The 17,701-nt window shown below is 34.8% G+C and overlaps 1 protein-coding gene across 4 annotated transcripts in view; it reads right to left on the reverse strand.

Annotated features, from left to right (window-relative positions):
* The window catches only part of LOC149202255 (uncharacterized), a 129,783-nt gene that overhangs the window by 15,177 nt on the left and 96,905 nt on the right, over nt 1-17,701 (reverse strand). The window contains exon 6 of one of the 4 annotated variants that reach the window (XM_089403143.1): nt 15,165-15,534. The exons of the other annotated variants lie outside the window; for them this stretch is intronic. Coding sequence (XP_089259269.1) covers nt 15,406-15,534 — 129 coding nt within the window. The 3' untranslated portion in view covers nt 15,165-15,405. Of the gene's footprint in view, nt 1-15,164; nt 15,535-17,701 lie in introns of those variants that run through there. 4 annotated transcript variants of the gene reach the window in all.

The raw sequence follows: 17,701 nt of genomic DNA on the forward strand, positions 1-17,701 counted from the left end.
TGACAGGGTGCTCAAACTAGTGGAGAAACAATTATATGCAAAAACCTCCAAATGTTTCGTTGGAGTACAAGAGGTGAATATTTGAGTCGTATTGTATCTCATGAGGGTGTTAAGGTAGACCCTAACAAAATTAAAGCCATTAAAGAATGTAAAATACCCACAACCATAAAGCATCTTCGAGGATTTCTCGAGTTGACTGGGTATTATAGTAATTTTGCTAAGAATTATGGGAGAATAGCAACACCTCTAACAACATTATTGAATAAATATGCATTTTCTTGGACTCCATATGCAATTAAGGCCTTTGAACATATTAAAGGGGCAATGTGCCAAGCATCGGTCTTAACTATGCCATATTTCACAAAAACATTTATTGTGGAATGTGATGCCTCGAGAAATGGAAATGGTGTTGTTTTAATGCAAGAAGGAAAACCCATTGCTTTTGAAAGTCATTTAATCAAAAAAACATTATTTACACAAACCTATTTATGAGAAGGAAATGTTGGAAATACTACATGCACTAAAGCAATAGTAACCTTCCTAATGGGAACACACTTCAAGGTAAAAACAGATCATGATAGTCTTAAATAGTTTTTGGAACAAAGATTATCTTCAAAAGAGCAGCGAGAATAGTTCACAAATATGTTGGATTATGACTTTGAAATCATTTACAAAAAAGGGAAGAAAGATGTTGTTGTAAATGCACTCTCAAGAAATCATGAGGATGTGGGAGCATTGCTTTGTGCCATTTCTATCATCCAACCTGATTGGATAACCGAAGCAAGGGATGAATGGAAGAATGATGAATAGGTGTGGACACTCATTCAAAAGTTGCAGCAAGATCCCAGTACATCTGATACATTTAGTTTGAAAAATGATTAATTATGGTACAAAGATTGTTTATATCTTTGTAAGAATTCCCAACTCAAGCAAAAGATTCTTTTGGAATTTCACACCTCCCCCTTAGGAGGGCACTAAGGATTTTTAAAAACTTACCACAGGGTCAAGAAAGAAATTTTTTGGGATGGCGTTAACTCTAATATTCAGAAGTTTGTGGCAGAATGTTTGGTTTTCCAACAAAATAAAGTTTAAACAATTAAGACCTCGGGTTTGTTACAACCCTTAGCTATTCCAAGTCAAAATTGGGAGGAGGTCTTAATGGATTTTAGCATAGGTTTACCCAAGTCTGAAGGAAAGAGTGTCATCATGGTGTTAGTTGGTAGACTTACCAAGTATGCACACTTTTGTGCATTATCTCATCCTTTTAAAACTAATACAGTTGCTATTGCATTTATGGAAACAATTTAAAAGCTACATAGAAACCCAAATATTATTGTCAGTGACAGAGATCCCATTTTCATTAGAAATTTTTGAACGTGATTATTTTCTTGTCTCGATACTCAATTAGCTCATAATTCATCTTATCATCCTCAATTTGTTAGGAAAACTGAGATTATGAACAAATGTTTGGAAGGATGTCTTTGTTGATTTGTATCTCGTAAACAAACACAATGGGTCAAGTGGTTACCTCTAGTTGAATGGCGGTATAACACTTATTTCCATATTGTAGAAAAAATGACGCATTTTATGGCACTTTATGGATATCATCCACCATCCATCACATCATCTTTAAGAGAAAAGTATAAGGTTCAAGAAATGGAAGATCACATCATGCATCAACAACAAGTTCCCCAACTCTTAAGGATAACCTCACTATGGCACTGAATCGAATGAAACAACAGGAAAATTAGCATCGCAGTGAAAGAAGTTTTGATGTAGGCGACTGGGTATTTTTATAGATACAACCATAAAAACAAACATCCCTCAAACAAGCTAAGAAGAATAATAAACTATCACCCAAGTACTATAGTCCTTACAAGGTGTTACAAAAGATTGGTACTATGCCATACAAATTGGAGTTGTCTGCATCTTCCCAAGTACACCTAGTTTTCCATGTTTCATGCTTAAAGAAGGTTATTAGTGACAATCTCCCAGTTCAAACAGTGTTCCCAGAACCTGACGAAGAAGGAAAAATCATATTTGAGCCTGACGCAGTCATAGAAACAAGAAACTAACAGCTATGGAATCGATTAATTTCAGAGTATCTAATTAGTTGGAAAAACTTACATGTTGAAGATTCCACATGGGAGGATGAGAATTTTATACAAAAACATCCAGAACGATTCAAGTATTGAGGACAACATTTTTTTGAAAGAAAGGGGCATGTTAGGTCCCTATAATACTAATGTATCCCCCTTATTGTTATTGTTAGTGTAACCCCCTATTGTTATTGTTGTGCCCATTTAACCCCCATGTTGTTATTGTTGTGCTCCATAGAAGTCCACTATTGTTATTGTTGTGCCCTTACATTAATATTGCTATGTAGGCTATGATTATATTGTGACCAGTTAGACTTTTATATATACCAAGGAGGTCTTATCATTTGTATCGTCCAAGAATTGTTTATTTGTGTAATGTAAAGGAAGTTCTCCACTCTAATCAGATAAATTTTAAATCGTTGATCTATATTTTGTTTTGTTCTATTAGTTGGTTGCATAGCATGACTTTACTAAAATAAATAGGGAACATGCCTTATGTCAATATTTTTAACATTAAAACAAGTTGTAGCTAGTACAACCTCATAGATTTTAGCAATATTGTATTGGCTAGAGATTGATTTTAGGGATAATAGTTTCTTGTAATACCAAGTATATATCATGTATGTTATCCTTATGATTTCAAGGTGGGTTATGATAATGTATGTATCTTTTATCTTGATGTCTTTATTATTGATATTTGTTTCTATAGTTTTGATTATACATCATGAACACATAATTAGGGATTGAATTAGACAATAATATAAGATATAATTGACTTGGAAAGCAATATAGAAAGTAGCATCCACTAGGTAATAGAGAATCCACAAGAGATGAATTATTCCCTATCCACACATATTCTTGTTTCATTAGACGAAATTTTAGCCTAAAAGTGCCCATGAAATTTCCATGTCATAATATGTAAACCAATCAAAATCTTTTAAATTTAAAAAAAGGTACATGTAAATATTTTGGAGGGAAAATAAGAAAAACCACTTTTTTTAATTGTATTTTTGGCTTATCTCCTTATAGGTTTACTCAAATTTCTAGTGTAGACACTGGTTGGATGCAAAATTAAATTCCACATCCAACGAGTACCCATTATGTATTCTTTTGAGAAGACCCACACTGATGAAAATTGAATAGACATTAAAAAAGTGTGCTCAACACGGTTTGTTAATGCATCTTCAATTTTGATCAATGCGGGTCTTCTCAAAAGTATGCATAATGGGTACTCATTGGATGTGGAATTTAATTACAAATCCAATGAGTGTCTAAATTTGAAATAGGAGTAAACCTATAAAGAGATCAGCCAAAAATACAATTAAAAAAATATTTTTATTCTTTTTGTTGATAGGTGGTTGTCATTGATGTCAATCCGAGAAGCACTAGGAGCTACCCTGATCTTCCATTGCAAATTTGACATGGCAATTCACAGAGTCTTGTGTCGATATACTTCTAGATAGGTTCTCCTCGACGAGATGTTTTTGTTGATATATGATACACCTCGTGGTTCCTCCTCGTTTGAGAGAAAATTGAGGTTGAAGTTGAAGACCCAGTTTTGTGGGTTAAAACCCCAAGGGGAAGAGATATGACACCTTATTCACCAAAGTTTGTGAATATATGATAGAGATTCTCATTGTAATCTCACCACATATAAGTTGAATAACTTCAAGATCCAAAGGTAGTAAACTAACCATTAACTTCAGACTCGGCTAGGACCATATGCACTAAGTCAATCATTGTTTCAAATTCTAGTGGAATTGAAAATCACAAATATTAAATACGGTTATCAAGGGTAATTAATTAAGTTTCCTAAAAGCGTCATCTTAAGAATCATAGTAAATTAGTTTTATCTCATAAAAGGTATCACTCCTACCTTAACAACTACTATCTCCTCTCCATAAGACCAACGACATCCTTACTTAAGGTTTGAGGTATCAATTTAATAGTGTTTTATTAGGAAATTGGATTCCAATTTTTAAGGCCTCCAACGTTTATTATTGGAGCCCCTTCTATGTTATTCAACGGTCATCCTAGGTCTATAAAAAGGTGACCCTACCTCACCTATTTCTAAATGGACTTTAATGTATGATTAAGTAATGATATCTCTGAATTTTTGTCCATGCCTGAGGAGTTGTAATGCAAGTATCAATAGAGGGTTAAGGTGTGTTTTTGGCCTCTTGGAGGTTCGGTCTAACTGTAGGGTGCCTTGCAAAAGGAGATCGAAGAACTAGAACCTCAATAAGATAAGATATTCTTGATAATATTCTTTGAAATTTCACAGGATCAATAAGAAGGATAGGTTTTTGTCTTAAGCTTACTCTTAATGATTATTGGGATTGTTCAAAGTACAGGACTCGTGCTCCAGGAGAATGAGGCACTGGATAGGATAGTTATTTTGTCTTGTGATCTGGTTAAGTTGCAGATCCGTTGGAGCAAAGCTATAACTACACTATTACAATTCAGATATGTGGCTTAGGCTTGAAATCTCGCCTTGGAATTTCGACAATCATTAACTAGTAAGGGAGAGTAAGTTCAGGCTAGTGTCTAAACACGTCACTTGAAATTCTTTTAAAAACCATCTTGTTGCAAGTCACTATGTATAGAAAAAAGTGAAGGTCTAATTGTAATTAAACAAGACTCTCATTTCATTGAGACATTGTAAAAGAAATTCAAGGATAGTAAGTGTGTCAAGGCTAGTTCTTTGTTGTCGGACTATGGCTAGGGAACACATGTTGCTATAGGTATGCAAAACTATCAAGAACATTCCTAGTCAAGTCTCGATCTTACCTTAAAGCAACATATTTAATCATCATGTATCAAGATTTGAATCAGGTTGTTCTTTTTTTAACTTAGGACTAAGTAAGGGTGTCTAACAGTGTTTGTTTCTAGGAGCATGTATTGTAGTCTTTTAGAGCAAACGTATTAGTCTAAGGTCGTCACATTGTAGAGGTAGCAAAGGTTTCAGGATTGTTTAAGTCTTTTGAAATTTGTGATAAGTTTTGAAACTCTTGGTGGTATCTAGCAAGGTCCAATTGGAAGACCAAGTTAAGTATCTCAGGTATGTTCATGTTTTTTGTTGCAATATTATTATTATTATAGTCATTCTAGAAGTGTTGCACTAACTCTCTATTGCAGGCAAAGGTAAGTGCATTGGTTAAGGGATTAAATGTTTTATTCTCCTTTGGATATTGGGTTTCGTTTGGCGTTATCTTTCCTTGTAGGTACAAATTAGCTCAAGACACCCAAAGTTAAAAGCAGATCCTTAGCAAGAGTAGCATAAGAAACATCACACAAGAAACAAAGCATAAGCATTAGGGCAAAAGAACAAATTGAAGTCAAAAGCAGTGACAGCAATACGAGAACAAACCAAAGCAGCAACAAGATTCTCCATCAACTCAGTTGGTATAACAGTGTTGTATACAAATTGTAAAGAGTCTGTCCAGGAGTCCCAATTATCAGTTGAAGTCAAGCATTGTACACATTGTAATTGGGCCATTGTCCCAGATTTGTGAACCCTTACTTTGAAAAGAGTTTGTGTCATTGCCTCGAGTTGAAGAAGGCAAGTTTTTTTTGGGAAAAGGACTTTGCTTGTTGTTGGGACAAGGGTTCTTAGTTTGTCAGGACAAGGGTTTAGGTCCCAGTGTGTCAGTTAGTCAAAGAAAATCATTGTTGTAACATGGATCATTGTCCCTGTTACGAGAGTCCGCACTTTTGTATTTACTTTTTATCTTTATAGGGTGGTAGGGTGGTGCTAGGCAGGTGAATGAAGTCACCTATAGGTTGGGGCCTGTAAACACTTCAGGGTGGTAGGGTGGTGTTAGGGCGAGTTGTGGCTCGCTAGGGTGTTGGGGCATCCATTCAGCTGACTGTTGATAAAACCAGTGCGTTGGGGCATCCTTCTAGTTGGAGCTGGAGAAGAATGTTTTTCTAGAGTTATAGGAAGTCATAGCTTTCTTTTCAGTTGGGGTTGAAGATTAAACAACTCATTAGAAAAGCATTCAATGGTTTTTTACCCGGAGGGGGTTTTCCACATAAAAATCTTATGCCTAATGTCTCTATTTTTGCATTGTTGTTTACTTCTCTTACTGAATAATAATAATAATAATTGAATATTAACTAATGCACTGAAAAAGCTTTAATAAAGTGTTAATTGTTAAGAAATATTGATTCACCCCCCGCCCCCTCTCTCAATATTTCCAACAATTGATATCGGAGCTTGGTTCCTTCAGTAGCAGTTTAACAACTGAAAGGAGATCATGGAGTACACCAAGAATAGAGTTCCTCTATTTTATGGAGATAACTAAGCACTTTGGATCGAAAGGATGCAAGTTCATTTACTTGTGCAAATATATGAAGTTTGGGAAATTATCAAGGCTACAAAGCAACAAAAGATGAACAAGGTCAAAAAAATATCGTAAATGATGCTAAAACAAGGGATCTTATTATAAGTGGACTCACTTAATTTGTCTATGTTAAGGTATCGAGTTGTAAAATAGCTAAGGAGGTATGGGACAAGCTTCAGAATATATATGCAGGAGCCGTGAAGGTCAAGAAAGCAAAACTTCAAATTTAGAGAGCTCAATTTGAACAACTAAGGATGAAAGAAGATGAGAACATCACAACTTACTTTCAATGTGTAGATGAAATAACAAAAATCCTTGGAAGGATTAGGAGAACTAGTTGATAAGAAAGTCATTGTTTGGAAAGTCCTCAGAGCTCTTCCATCAATATTTAATCCTAAGGTTTCGGTATTAGAAGATAGATTAGATTTAAGCAACTTGAGTATGGACGAACTACATGGGATACTTACAGCTTATGAAATGAGGGTTTAAGAAGAAGATGGCTCATCTACTATAGAAACTGCATTCACAACATCCAAGAAAACCGGGGAGGGAAAACAGGTATCCAAACGTAGACCTAATTGTTACAAAGAGGAAGAAGAAGAAGAATTAGGGCTTTCAGATTAAGAATGTGTGTACATCACAAGGAAGATGAAAAGAGGAACATGTAAGTATAAAGGCAAACTTCCATTAGTATTTTTTTACTGTGGTGAGATAGGTCATTTTGCTGCTAAGTGCCCTCATAAGAATAAAACATTTACAAAAGGAAAGAAAGGTCAAAGAAATTTCAACAACCAAGGTAAGAAGGAAGGGTTTAAGAAAAACTTCCTCTCCAAGGAAGATAGTTCTTCATCTGAAGAAGAAAGTGCCAATGATGAAAAAAACAAAGAAAGAGTATTATTTATGGCTAAGCATAACAAGATGGAAGCATTTATAAAAAGAAGAAGATGAATAAGAAGAAATCACTGAAATCGAATTTCAAAACGAAGTTGTCAGAATTATAAAAGAACTCAAAGCAAAAAAGGAAAAAGGTTAATTCTCTGGAAACCGAATTCAAGGAGGTAAAGAATCTCAACAGAAGGAATGAAGAATAAATCATCAACCTTAGAATAAAGATAGAAGAATCCAAAAGAATTAAAGAATCATTCAGGGATGAGTTAAAAGAAAGCAATGAGGCAAGGGAAGAACTAGAAGCCAAAATAGTCTCTCTACAAAAGAAGGAAAAAAGGGGAAATGTCCAACAAAACCTTGCAAGTAGCTCTAAGCATTGGATGAGTTCATAAGCAGTGAAAGGCCAAATCAAAATGAAGTACAAAAGAAAATTAAAAATGAAGCAATGCTAAGAAGTAATCAAGAGACTATTCCTCCTCCAAGAAGGAATGAATACAAAAGACCATTTAGACAAGATACCTCATTCATATACGCAAATTTGTTTAATGGTTATTGTTTTTCATGTGATAACTTTGGACATATGGCTAGGGATTGTCAAACTTATAATAGGTACAATTATCAAAGATATTATCAATGGAATCAAAACCCTAGAAGCAGGTATCCTAGAAGTAGGTTTGCAAGATCACAAGGCATGTTTCACGACAACTCTGACAGTAGAAAGTTTACATCGTATGCTCCATTATTCAGGGCCAACATTGAATGTTACAAATGTCATAAGTATGGGAACATAGCTCGAGATTGCGGGTACAAGATGGAATCCTCCATTAATAACAACCCTAACATCAAGGAAAGGACAATAGATGCAAGAAGATCAAGAAAATGAGAGTTTCAACAGTAATGCTTTCACAATTTGTAAAGGAAAAATATCTTGAGGTAGCAACATGTACATTAGACAATGATAAGGTTCAGGATGATCCAGCCAAAGAGCTGGGTGGTACATCATTTTGATGAATCCATCATGATGACTCCCTAGATATTGAAGAGGGGGAGTCTAAGCAGCAGTAGTGGCACATTTGAAAATCGATCATTAACAAGTTGACATAAAGGAATATTATGGACAATTTCAGTGGCAAGCAAATTTAATCCACATTGATGGATAGAATCAATAGTAACAGTGTGTGTGAAGCATAGTGTGTCAAGTGAGCATTGAGAAAAGGAATTTCAACGCTGACAAGTTTCAAGCACAGTATGGATGATTTATTTATGGATACAGACCAGATGTGATGCAGGAAGTTAGGCAAGTTGCAAGATTCCAAGCAACTCCAAAGGAATCCCATGTCATTGCGGTCAAAAGGATTTTTCAATATTCGAAGGGGGTAACAGAATATGGTTTATGGTATCCTAAAAGAAATGAGCTAACCATCGAAGCTTATACCAATGCAGATTGGGCAGGAAGTGTTGATGATCATAAGAGCACTAGTGGAGCAACCTTCTATCTAGGTGGTTGTCTTGTTTCGTGGTTGAGCAAGAAGCAATCTTCAATATCATTATCCACAGCAGAAGCAAAATACATAGCAGTAGCAGGTTGTTGTACCCAAGTCCTCTGGATGAAACAAACCTTGCACGATCTTCAAGTGAAGTTTGATGAGCCCATTCCAATCTTCTGTGATAACACCAACGCCATCAATATCTCCAAGAATCATGTGATGCATTCAAAAACGAAACACATTCTGATCAAGTGCCACTTTGTTAGAAAATAGGTTTCCAAGAAAAAAATCAAGGTTGAATACATTGGGATGAAAGAACAAATCGGTGACATCTTTACCAAACCTTTACCGTGTGAGGCATTTGAATATCTTCACCAAAAGCTTGGGATTCTCCCAAGTTCCTATTAGAATATTCTTTTATCCTGTCAAGTAGAAAGGGGGAGTTAAGGCAGGTTACAGGTCCACAGGACAAGTATGTTGTCAAGGGGAGTTACCCTTTGCCATTGATGTCAAAGGGGGAGAGAAGTGTTAGGAAGATTAGATGCATGATGGCAGGAGGAGTTATGATCACGGGGGGAGTATTTATGTTGCCATCAATGCCAAAGGGGGAAATTGTTGATAGGTGGTTGTCATTGATATCAACCCAAGAAGCACCAAGAGCTACCCAAATCTTCCATGGAAAATTGACATGGAAATTCATGGAATCTTGTGTTGATATCCTTCTAGATAAATTCTCCTCAACGAGATGTTTCCATTGATATATGGTACGCCTCGTGGTTCCTCCTGGTTTGAGAGAAAATTGAGGTTGAAGTTGAAGACCCAGTTTGTGGGCTAAAACCCCAAGGGGTGGAGACATGATACCTTATTCACCAACGGTTGTCAATATATGACAAATATTCTCACCGTAATCTCACCACATATAAGTTGAATAACTTCAAGATCCAAAGGTAGTAAACCAATCATTGACTTCGCACTCGGGTAGGACCATATGCACTAAGTCGATCATTGTTTCAAAATCTAGTGGAATTGAAAATCACAAATATTAAATAAGGTTATTAAGGGTAATTATGTAAGTTTACTAAATCATCATCTTAAGAAGCATAGTAAATTAGTTTTGTCTCATAAAAAGTATCACTCCTACCTTAACAACTACTATTTCCTCTCCATAAGACCAATGACATCCTTACTTAAGGTTTGAGGTATCAATTTAACAGTGTTCCAATTTTTAAGGCCTCCAGCGTTTATTATTGGAGCCCCTTCTATGTTCTTCAACGATCATCCTAGGTCTATAAAAGGGTGACCCTGCCTCACCTATTTCTAAATGGACTTTAATGTATGATTAAGTAATAATAGCTCTGAATTTCCCTCCACACCTGAGGAGTTGTAACGCATGTATCAACAGAGGGTTAAGGTGTGTTTTTGGTCTCTTGGAGGTTCAGTCTAATTGCAGGGTGCCTTGCAAAAGGAGTGTGAAGAACTAGCACCTCAATAAGATAAGAGATTCTTGATAATATTCTTTGAAATTTCGCAAGGTCAACAAGAAGGATAGGGTTTTGTCTTAAGCTTTCTCTTGATGATTATTGGAACTGTTCAAAGTACAGGACTCGTGCTCCAGGAGAACGAGGCACTAGATAGGATAGTTGTTTTTGTTGAAAAGTGTAACTAGGTTCGGTCTTCATAATGACATGTAATTGTAACTTTTGTAAATGATGTAATGAAGAAAATAAAATTATTATTGTAAGCCTGGCTTCATGGGTTTCATGAGCAAGTGATTTTATTTTGGATGGCTCCCATTGAGAGCCTTAGGATTGGTCATTAAAATTCAAAGAGTCTATGTCATGTATGAAGAACCCTTCTTGGGAATATAACAATGTATTTGAGTCTATAATATGTCTAGAAAACCCTCCAATGACAAGCACTAGTTCTACTCTTGAAGTCGGCCTCAAAATAGAAAGGAAACTCATGTCGACTCAGCTCATTTGGAGTCACATCTATTTGAATGGTCATTTCAGCTTAATAAATGGGACCAACCACTATAAATAGGTGTGTAGACACCTCGCATTAACACAGTCACAGTTCAGACTCCTCTGAAGTTTCGGTGATTAAAAAACAGTGAACTGAAGTTCGAATTCTCTGAGTTTTCAGTGATGAACTATAGTGACAATTTCACATATCACCTTGTGGTCTCAGATGGGTAGCAGAGAAGTCAAGTTCGTATCTCTGAATTCGGTGGGCAACCACAGTCAGAATTTCGGATGGGTAGCAGGGAAGTCAAGTTTGTATCTCTAAATTCGGTGGGCAACCACATTGAGAATTTTGAATGCACTGAAGAGAGAGAGGTTCGGATCTCTAGTACAGTGAAGTCAATTCAGATGGGATAACGAAGGGACAGCAAGGTGTAATGAAAGGTCAACGAAGTATTGTCTAAGTATATCAGTTCGGATATCATTAGTGAATGGCTTCGGTGCTACAACAGAAGAACACCAAATGATAGAAGCATATATATACTACATCTTTGCCTTTGAAAGGGACGCAGCTCAGTGCTATCTTGGAGACCATTGTGTGGTATAAAGAAGTTATCCTTCTTAGATCTATCACTATGTTTCGATGTTGTTACTAAGGTCACATTTTGAGTGGCATGTTTTGGTGCCTTGACTAATATATCTACATTTCGTTGAAGAGATGATCTCAACATGAAGACGGTCGAAAAGGAAGAGGAGTCAAGACGAAGAGTAGAGAATTAGTGTGTCTTGGAGTGGCTAATAGGTCAAGGGTCTTTGTCTTGGTATTCTACAATCGAAATCTCTATAAGAAGAATTTGTGTGGGTTTTCCTCTCAAAGAGTGAAAGGTTTTGGCCCCGACTTGCCTACATGTTGTGTCTCTTGTCTATTTATGTTCATATATCGGTAATTGTTTGATGAAGAAGAACAATAATAATCTAAGTAAAGAGGATCATAATCAAAAGAAGTAAAAGCATTCACAAGCAATAATTAATTGAAGAGAAATCACCTAATAATAATGCCCTAGATTTCTCAACAGTTTTGTCTTGTGGTCCGGTTAGGTTGCAGATCCATTGGAGCAAAGCTACAGCCACACCATTATGATTTACATCTATGGTTTAGGCTTGAAATCCTGCCTCGGAACTTCAACAATCATTAAATAGTAAAGGAGAGTAAGTTCAGGCAAGTGTCTAAAAACGTCACTTGAAATTCTTTTTAAAACCATCTTGTTGCAGGTCATTGTGTATAGTAAAAAGTGAAGGTCTGATTGTAATTAATCATGACTCTTATTTCATTGAGACACTGGGAAATTTTGTCAAGGATAATAAGTGTGTCAAAGCTAAATTCTTTGTTGTCTAATTGTGGCTAGGACACACATGCTGCTACAGGTACACAAAACTATCAAGACCAGTCCTAGTCAAGTCTCGGTCTTATCTTAAAGCAACATATTTAATCATCCTGTATCAAGATTTGAATCAGGTTGTTTTTTTAACTTAGGACTGAGTAAGGGTGTCTACAAATGTTTGTTTCTAGGAGCATGTATTGTAGTCTTTTAGAGCAATAGTATTAGTCTAAGGTCATCACGTTGTAGAGGTAGCAAAGGGTTCAGGATTGTTTAAGTCTGTTCAAATTTGTGATAAGTTTTGAAGCTCTCGGTGGCATCTAGCAAGGTCCAGGTGGAAGACCAGGTTAAGTATCTCATGTATGTTCATGTTTGTTGTTGCAATATTATTATTATTACAGTCATTCTAGAATTGTTGCACTAACTCTCTATTGCAGGCAAAGGTAAGTGCTTTGGTTAAGGGATTAAATGTTTTATTCTCCTTTGGGTATTGGGTTTTGCTTGGCACTATCTTTCCTTGTAGGTACAAATTAGCTCAAGACACCCAAAGTTAAAAGCAGATCCTTAGCAAGAGAAACATAAGAAACATCACACAAGAAACAATGCATAGGCATTAGGGCAAAAGAACAAATTGAAGTCAGAATCAATGACAGCAATACAAGAACAAACTAGAGCAGCAACAAGATTCTCCATCAGCTTAGTTGGTATAACAGTCTTGTATACAAATTGTAAAGAGTCTGTCCAAGAGTCCCATTTATCAATTGAAGTCAAGCATTGTACATCTTGTAATTGGGTCATTGTCCCAGATTTGGGAACCCAAACTTTGTAAAGAGTTTGTGTCATTGCCTCAAGTTGAAGAATGCAAGTTTGTTTTGGGAAAAGGACTTTGGTTGTTGTTGGGACAAGGGTTCTTAGTTTTTCGGCACAAAGGTTTAGGTCACAGTGTGTCAGTGAGTCAAAGAAAATCATTGTTGTAACGTGTATCATTGTCCCTAGTATAGTAGTCCACACTTTTGTATTTAATTTTCGTCTTTATAGGGTTGTAGGGTGGTGCTAGGTAGGTGGATGAAGTCACCTACAAGTTGGCGTCTGTAAATGCTTTAGGGTGGTAGGGTGGTGCTAGGGCGAGTTGTGGCCCGCTAGGTTGTTGGGGCATCCATTCATTTGACTATTAATAAAACCAGGCATTGGGGCGTCCTTCCAGTCAGAGCTTGAGAATAATCTTTTTTTACTTTCTTTTCAGTTGGGGCTGAAGGTTAAAGAACTTATTAGAAAAGTATTCCATGGTTTTTGACCCAGAGGGGGTTTTCCACTTAAAAAGTGTGTGCCTACTGTCTCTATTTTTGCATTGTTGTTTACTGCTCTTACTAAATAATAATAATAATCACTTAATATTAACTAATGCTCTGAAAAAGTTAAATAAATTGTTAATTGCTAAGAAATACTAATTCACCCCCTCAGTATTTCCAACACTTTGCCCTCCAAAAATCATAACTCTTATTTTATTATTTTAACCATTATTTTATTATTTTTTTCTGAATGAAGCCACTTTTAAGCTGAAATTTCCTTAACATTAAATATAAAATATAAAGCAATATAATGATGTACTTTATCTAATATAATCAAAAATTAATTATAAAAAGCATAAATTAAAATTTTAAGTAATAAGTAATAATAAAAAATAGATATCAATGATATATATCTTTAAAAAAATCTCAGTTAAAAACTATTGTAACTATAAAATATGTTTTTGATGAAAATATTCCATTGAAATAATATTGGTTTAATCATCACATACTTTTTCAACTATTTAAATTTGCATACATGCTAATCATATAACGTTCTCAAACTTTTAAATAATAAAACTTTTAACATGTACATTGAAAAGACTAATCTTCACTTTAACTATAGTAAAAATGATACAATACCATAAAATAAAGGAAATATTGCATAATATAGTAAAACATTCAAATAATAAGTAATAATTGTATCGCTAGTGTAGAAATGGAAAAACTTATATATATCTTTGTATAGTGAGATGGAGGAATATCATAGTTCACGGTAGTTGATGAATATTTCCAAAAAGCTATTGAAAATTTTCCAAAAAGCATCTTGGGAATATTAAAATTCCTTTAACATGACCTAGGCTTATAGTTTTAAGCTTGATATTCCACTCCACTAACATCATATGACAACTAAGGATACATACTTAAAGGGGCATAAGAAAAAGTGGCATAACATGACCCAAGTTTTATGATATACATGAAAGTTTATAAGATGACCATGACCAGAAAAATGGGGCTGCGTTTTTATTGTATTATTCATGCTCTTGTACTAACGAAACATATAATCATTATTGACCATAAAAATGTATTGTGCTTCCTTCCAAAGTGTTGTAGCTTTTAATAGTGAAGTAGTTTATATTGTTTATAGGTATTATTGTATTATTCATGCTCTTGTACTAACGAAATATATATCATTATTGACCATATGTATGGTATTGTGCTTCCTTCCAAAGCGTTTTAACTCTATATATATAAGTTTATAAAATGTTAAGTATGGGTATTTTTTAAATGCATAATTTGTTTTCACATTTAATTAATATTTACCTGCAGGTTTTTAAGTAGATTTAAGTTTTTAAAAATGAAAATACCACCCAAAAAAAACATATGTAAAATTTAAAATATATTAAAAATATATTTATTTAATTTTTTAGGTATTGATTTACTTAAAAACAAGCATAGTGGATATTTTTTGGATTCAAAATTTAATTTCACATATAAGGAGTGCCTACACTTGACATTTAAGTAAATCTATAAGGACACAAGCAAATACAATTTAAAAAAATAGTTTTATTACTTTCCCTCAAACAATATTTACTTTCAGAGATACATCATCATCTTGAATCCTATTGATTCTTTTAAAATCGATTTTCTTAGTAATTTTTTTCTTTTGAGATCCACTTCTTACCTCAAAATTCTCATAATAATTTTACAAGCAATTTATGTTTCCAATTATTAAATTATTAAATTTCATGTTTTAAATTATTAATAAATTTGTTATAAATGTCAAACATTGACAATTCTCAATGTTTTCAAAACCAATATTTATACATATGAAAAAGATAAAAACAATTTGAAAGATATTAGGATTTGCAATATATGTCTAAAGAAAAGCTAATCTACTTTTTGGTAACCATTGCTATTAAAACCGTCCATTCTCCTAACTCAAGGTATCTAGTGTTAGTTGGGTATGACACAATCTTGAGTAGGTACTAAAGGCAATTTCCCTCCAAAAATTTCTGGAAGTTGACTTTCATCAATATCATTCAACAATGTTTCTTTAAGGTGTTTATCTTCAACAAAAACAATCTGCAAACAAACATACATATTATCGTTAGAAATTTTATACTAAAAAAATAATAAATGTCTCTAGAAAAGAGTTTTTAGTTTTACACAAAAGTGTAAGTTATATTTTACAAGGAATGTTTAAACTAGAAAAATGCACCTCTATAACTAGAGGTTATTTATACTACTTTCTGATAAATATAAAAGTATAAAATAAAAAGCATACATTACTCATAAATATAGATACTTTTCTCTTTTATATATATATATATACATAAATAACAAAAACAACAACAACAAACAAACAAACAAAAAAAACCTATGGGAAAACCCAAGGGATGCTTCCCAAATTCATGGATGACATGCCTAATGAACTAGTCGACATAGACTCATGTGCCTAACCAAGGGGGTTTAAACTAAGCACCTACTAGAAAATTATGACTCTGTAGCACCTATCTCAAAGTGAAAATAAAGACAATAACTCTTATTCATGATGATAACCTCAACCAAATAACACAAGTACAACTAAATATCGAAAGAATATGTTCATGTCTACAATAATGACTACATACACCTCTCGATATATGCATCGATGCTCTCCATTGCAAAGGTAGGTCCCTTATTAGGTTGATCCCTATTACATATACATTCAACCATGTGGAACCACATCATACCTAATCATTGGTATACTTATTCCAAATGATTCCCTTCCCTCCAAGACTCCTCCCATTGGTGAAACTCTGTAAAAAGCAAGGGACATTGACTGTGGTGACAGTGGGTCGTTGTCCCTATTACCACACAATCTAGCAAGGCCCTAAGGAAGGGAAACCTAAGGAACAACTACTAGATTAAATGACAACAATAGGACAATGGCCCACTATTACCTCAATCAAGGTCCCCTACTCTTTACGGACTTTCACCAATGGGAGGAGCCTCAATAGGAAGGGAATCACTTCAGATTAATAGATCAATGATTTAGGTGTGAAGTGATTCCACAAAGCCCATTCAAGGAGAGACACAATAAGGATTTGATGCTTCAAAGAAGCTAAAATCTCTCTAAGAAAAGCTTTAAGATGAAGAAATCGAGACCTAGGTTTTAGATATGATGATGATAATTGGTATTCCTAAGGTCAAGACTCTTGAAGATGAGGTGGCACCTCTCAAAGAAGCTCTATGTGATGATTTAACACTTCTAAAAGGGTTCTTCGTTTCTTTTGAGATACTTAGGAAAGACTTGTGCTAGACCTAAGGTTTTATGAATAATCATGGGAAGAAATACTTCCAAGGTACTCGCCAGGTCAAGGCAAGGGAGGAGAAAGGGCTTATTATGATTTATTCCAATGAATACAAAGCTCATACAACCTTGAAAGAAATCCCCAATGGGAGAGAGAAAGACCTAGGTTTTTCCTCTTGCAATGGCACCTAGGGCAAGATATTTTATGGATGAAACTTAGGCAAATGCCCACCAAACTTGGAGCATAGGTCACCTAGACCCTAAGCTTGATGTGTGGACCCTCGGATTCCCGAAAAATCACCTCCCTAAAATTTTGCTACAAGCCCTAGATTTCTGCCCTACCTTTAGGGGACCGAAATTTAAGAGGAGAAAATATGGAGAAGAGAAGGGTTGATCACCAAACTTCTTGGACTAGTGCCTAGTCCTTTGGGCTACAGAGTCCTAGATGTGTTATATTGGCCAAATTTATCCTCAAGGAGGTCAAAATTTGATGCCCTAACTACCAACCTTCAATAATTACCTATTATTAGAATATGGAGTTTAATGAAGAAAAATAACATTTCATCACTAGGAACATTCATTGCATGTTATATCATGAATAAAATAGGCAAGAGCCAACCAGATAGCTTCCGAAAAAATTCTTCAACAAAATTAGGGCACAATAGAATTTACATTAGTTGCAGCGATTACATACATTAGACATTTTCAAAAGAAAGATTTCATAACAAAAGAACTTACAAGATAATCATGCAATATATCCATCCATATTCAAGAAGTAGCTCCAAGACAAGATCAAAAATCAGCTCTAAATATCATAGTGCATCCAAGATACCCCAATAGCTTCCAAAGAAAAAGTGTCAAATTCTTATTACAAGAAGTCTAAGTGACGATGATGATGATCTCTCACAACGAGAGTCATCTCTATTTATATGATTTTTTCCCTAATCTGAATTGGCC

Source organism: Pinus tabuliformis, chromosome 2_1 (genome assembly GCF_031772625.1).
Source record: "Pinus tabuliformis cultivar Carrire ecotype Pingquan chromosome 2_1, CPIR1, whole genome shotgun sequence".
Lineage (NCBI taxonomy): Eukaryota > Viridiplantae > Streptophyta > Pinopsida > Pinales > Pinaceae > Pinus > Pinus tabuliformis.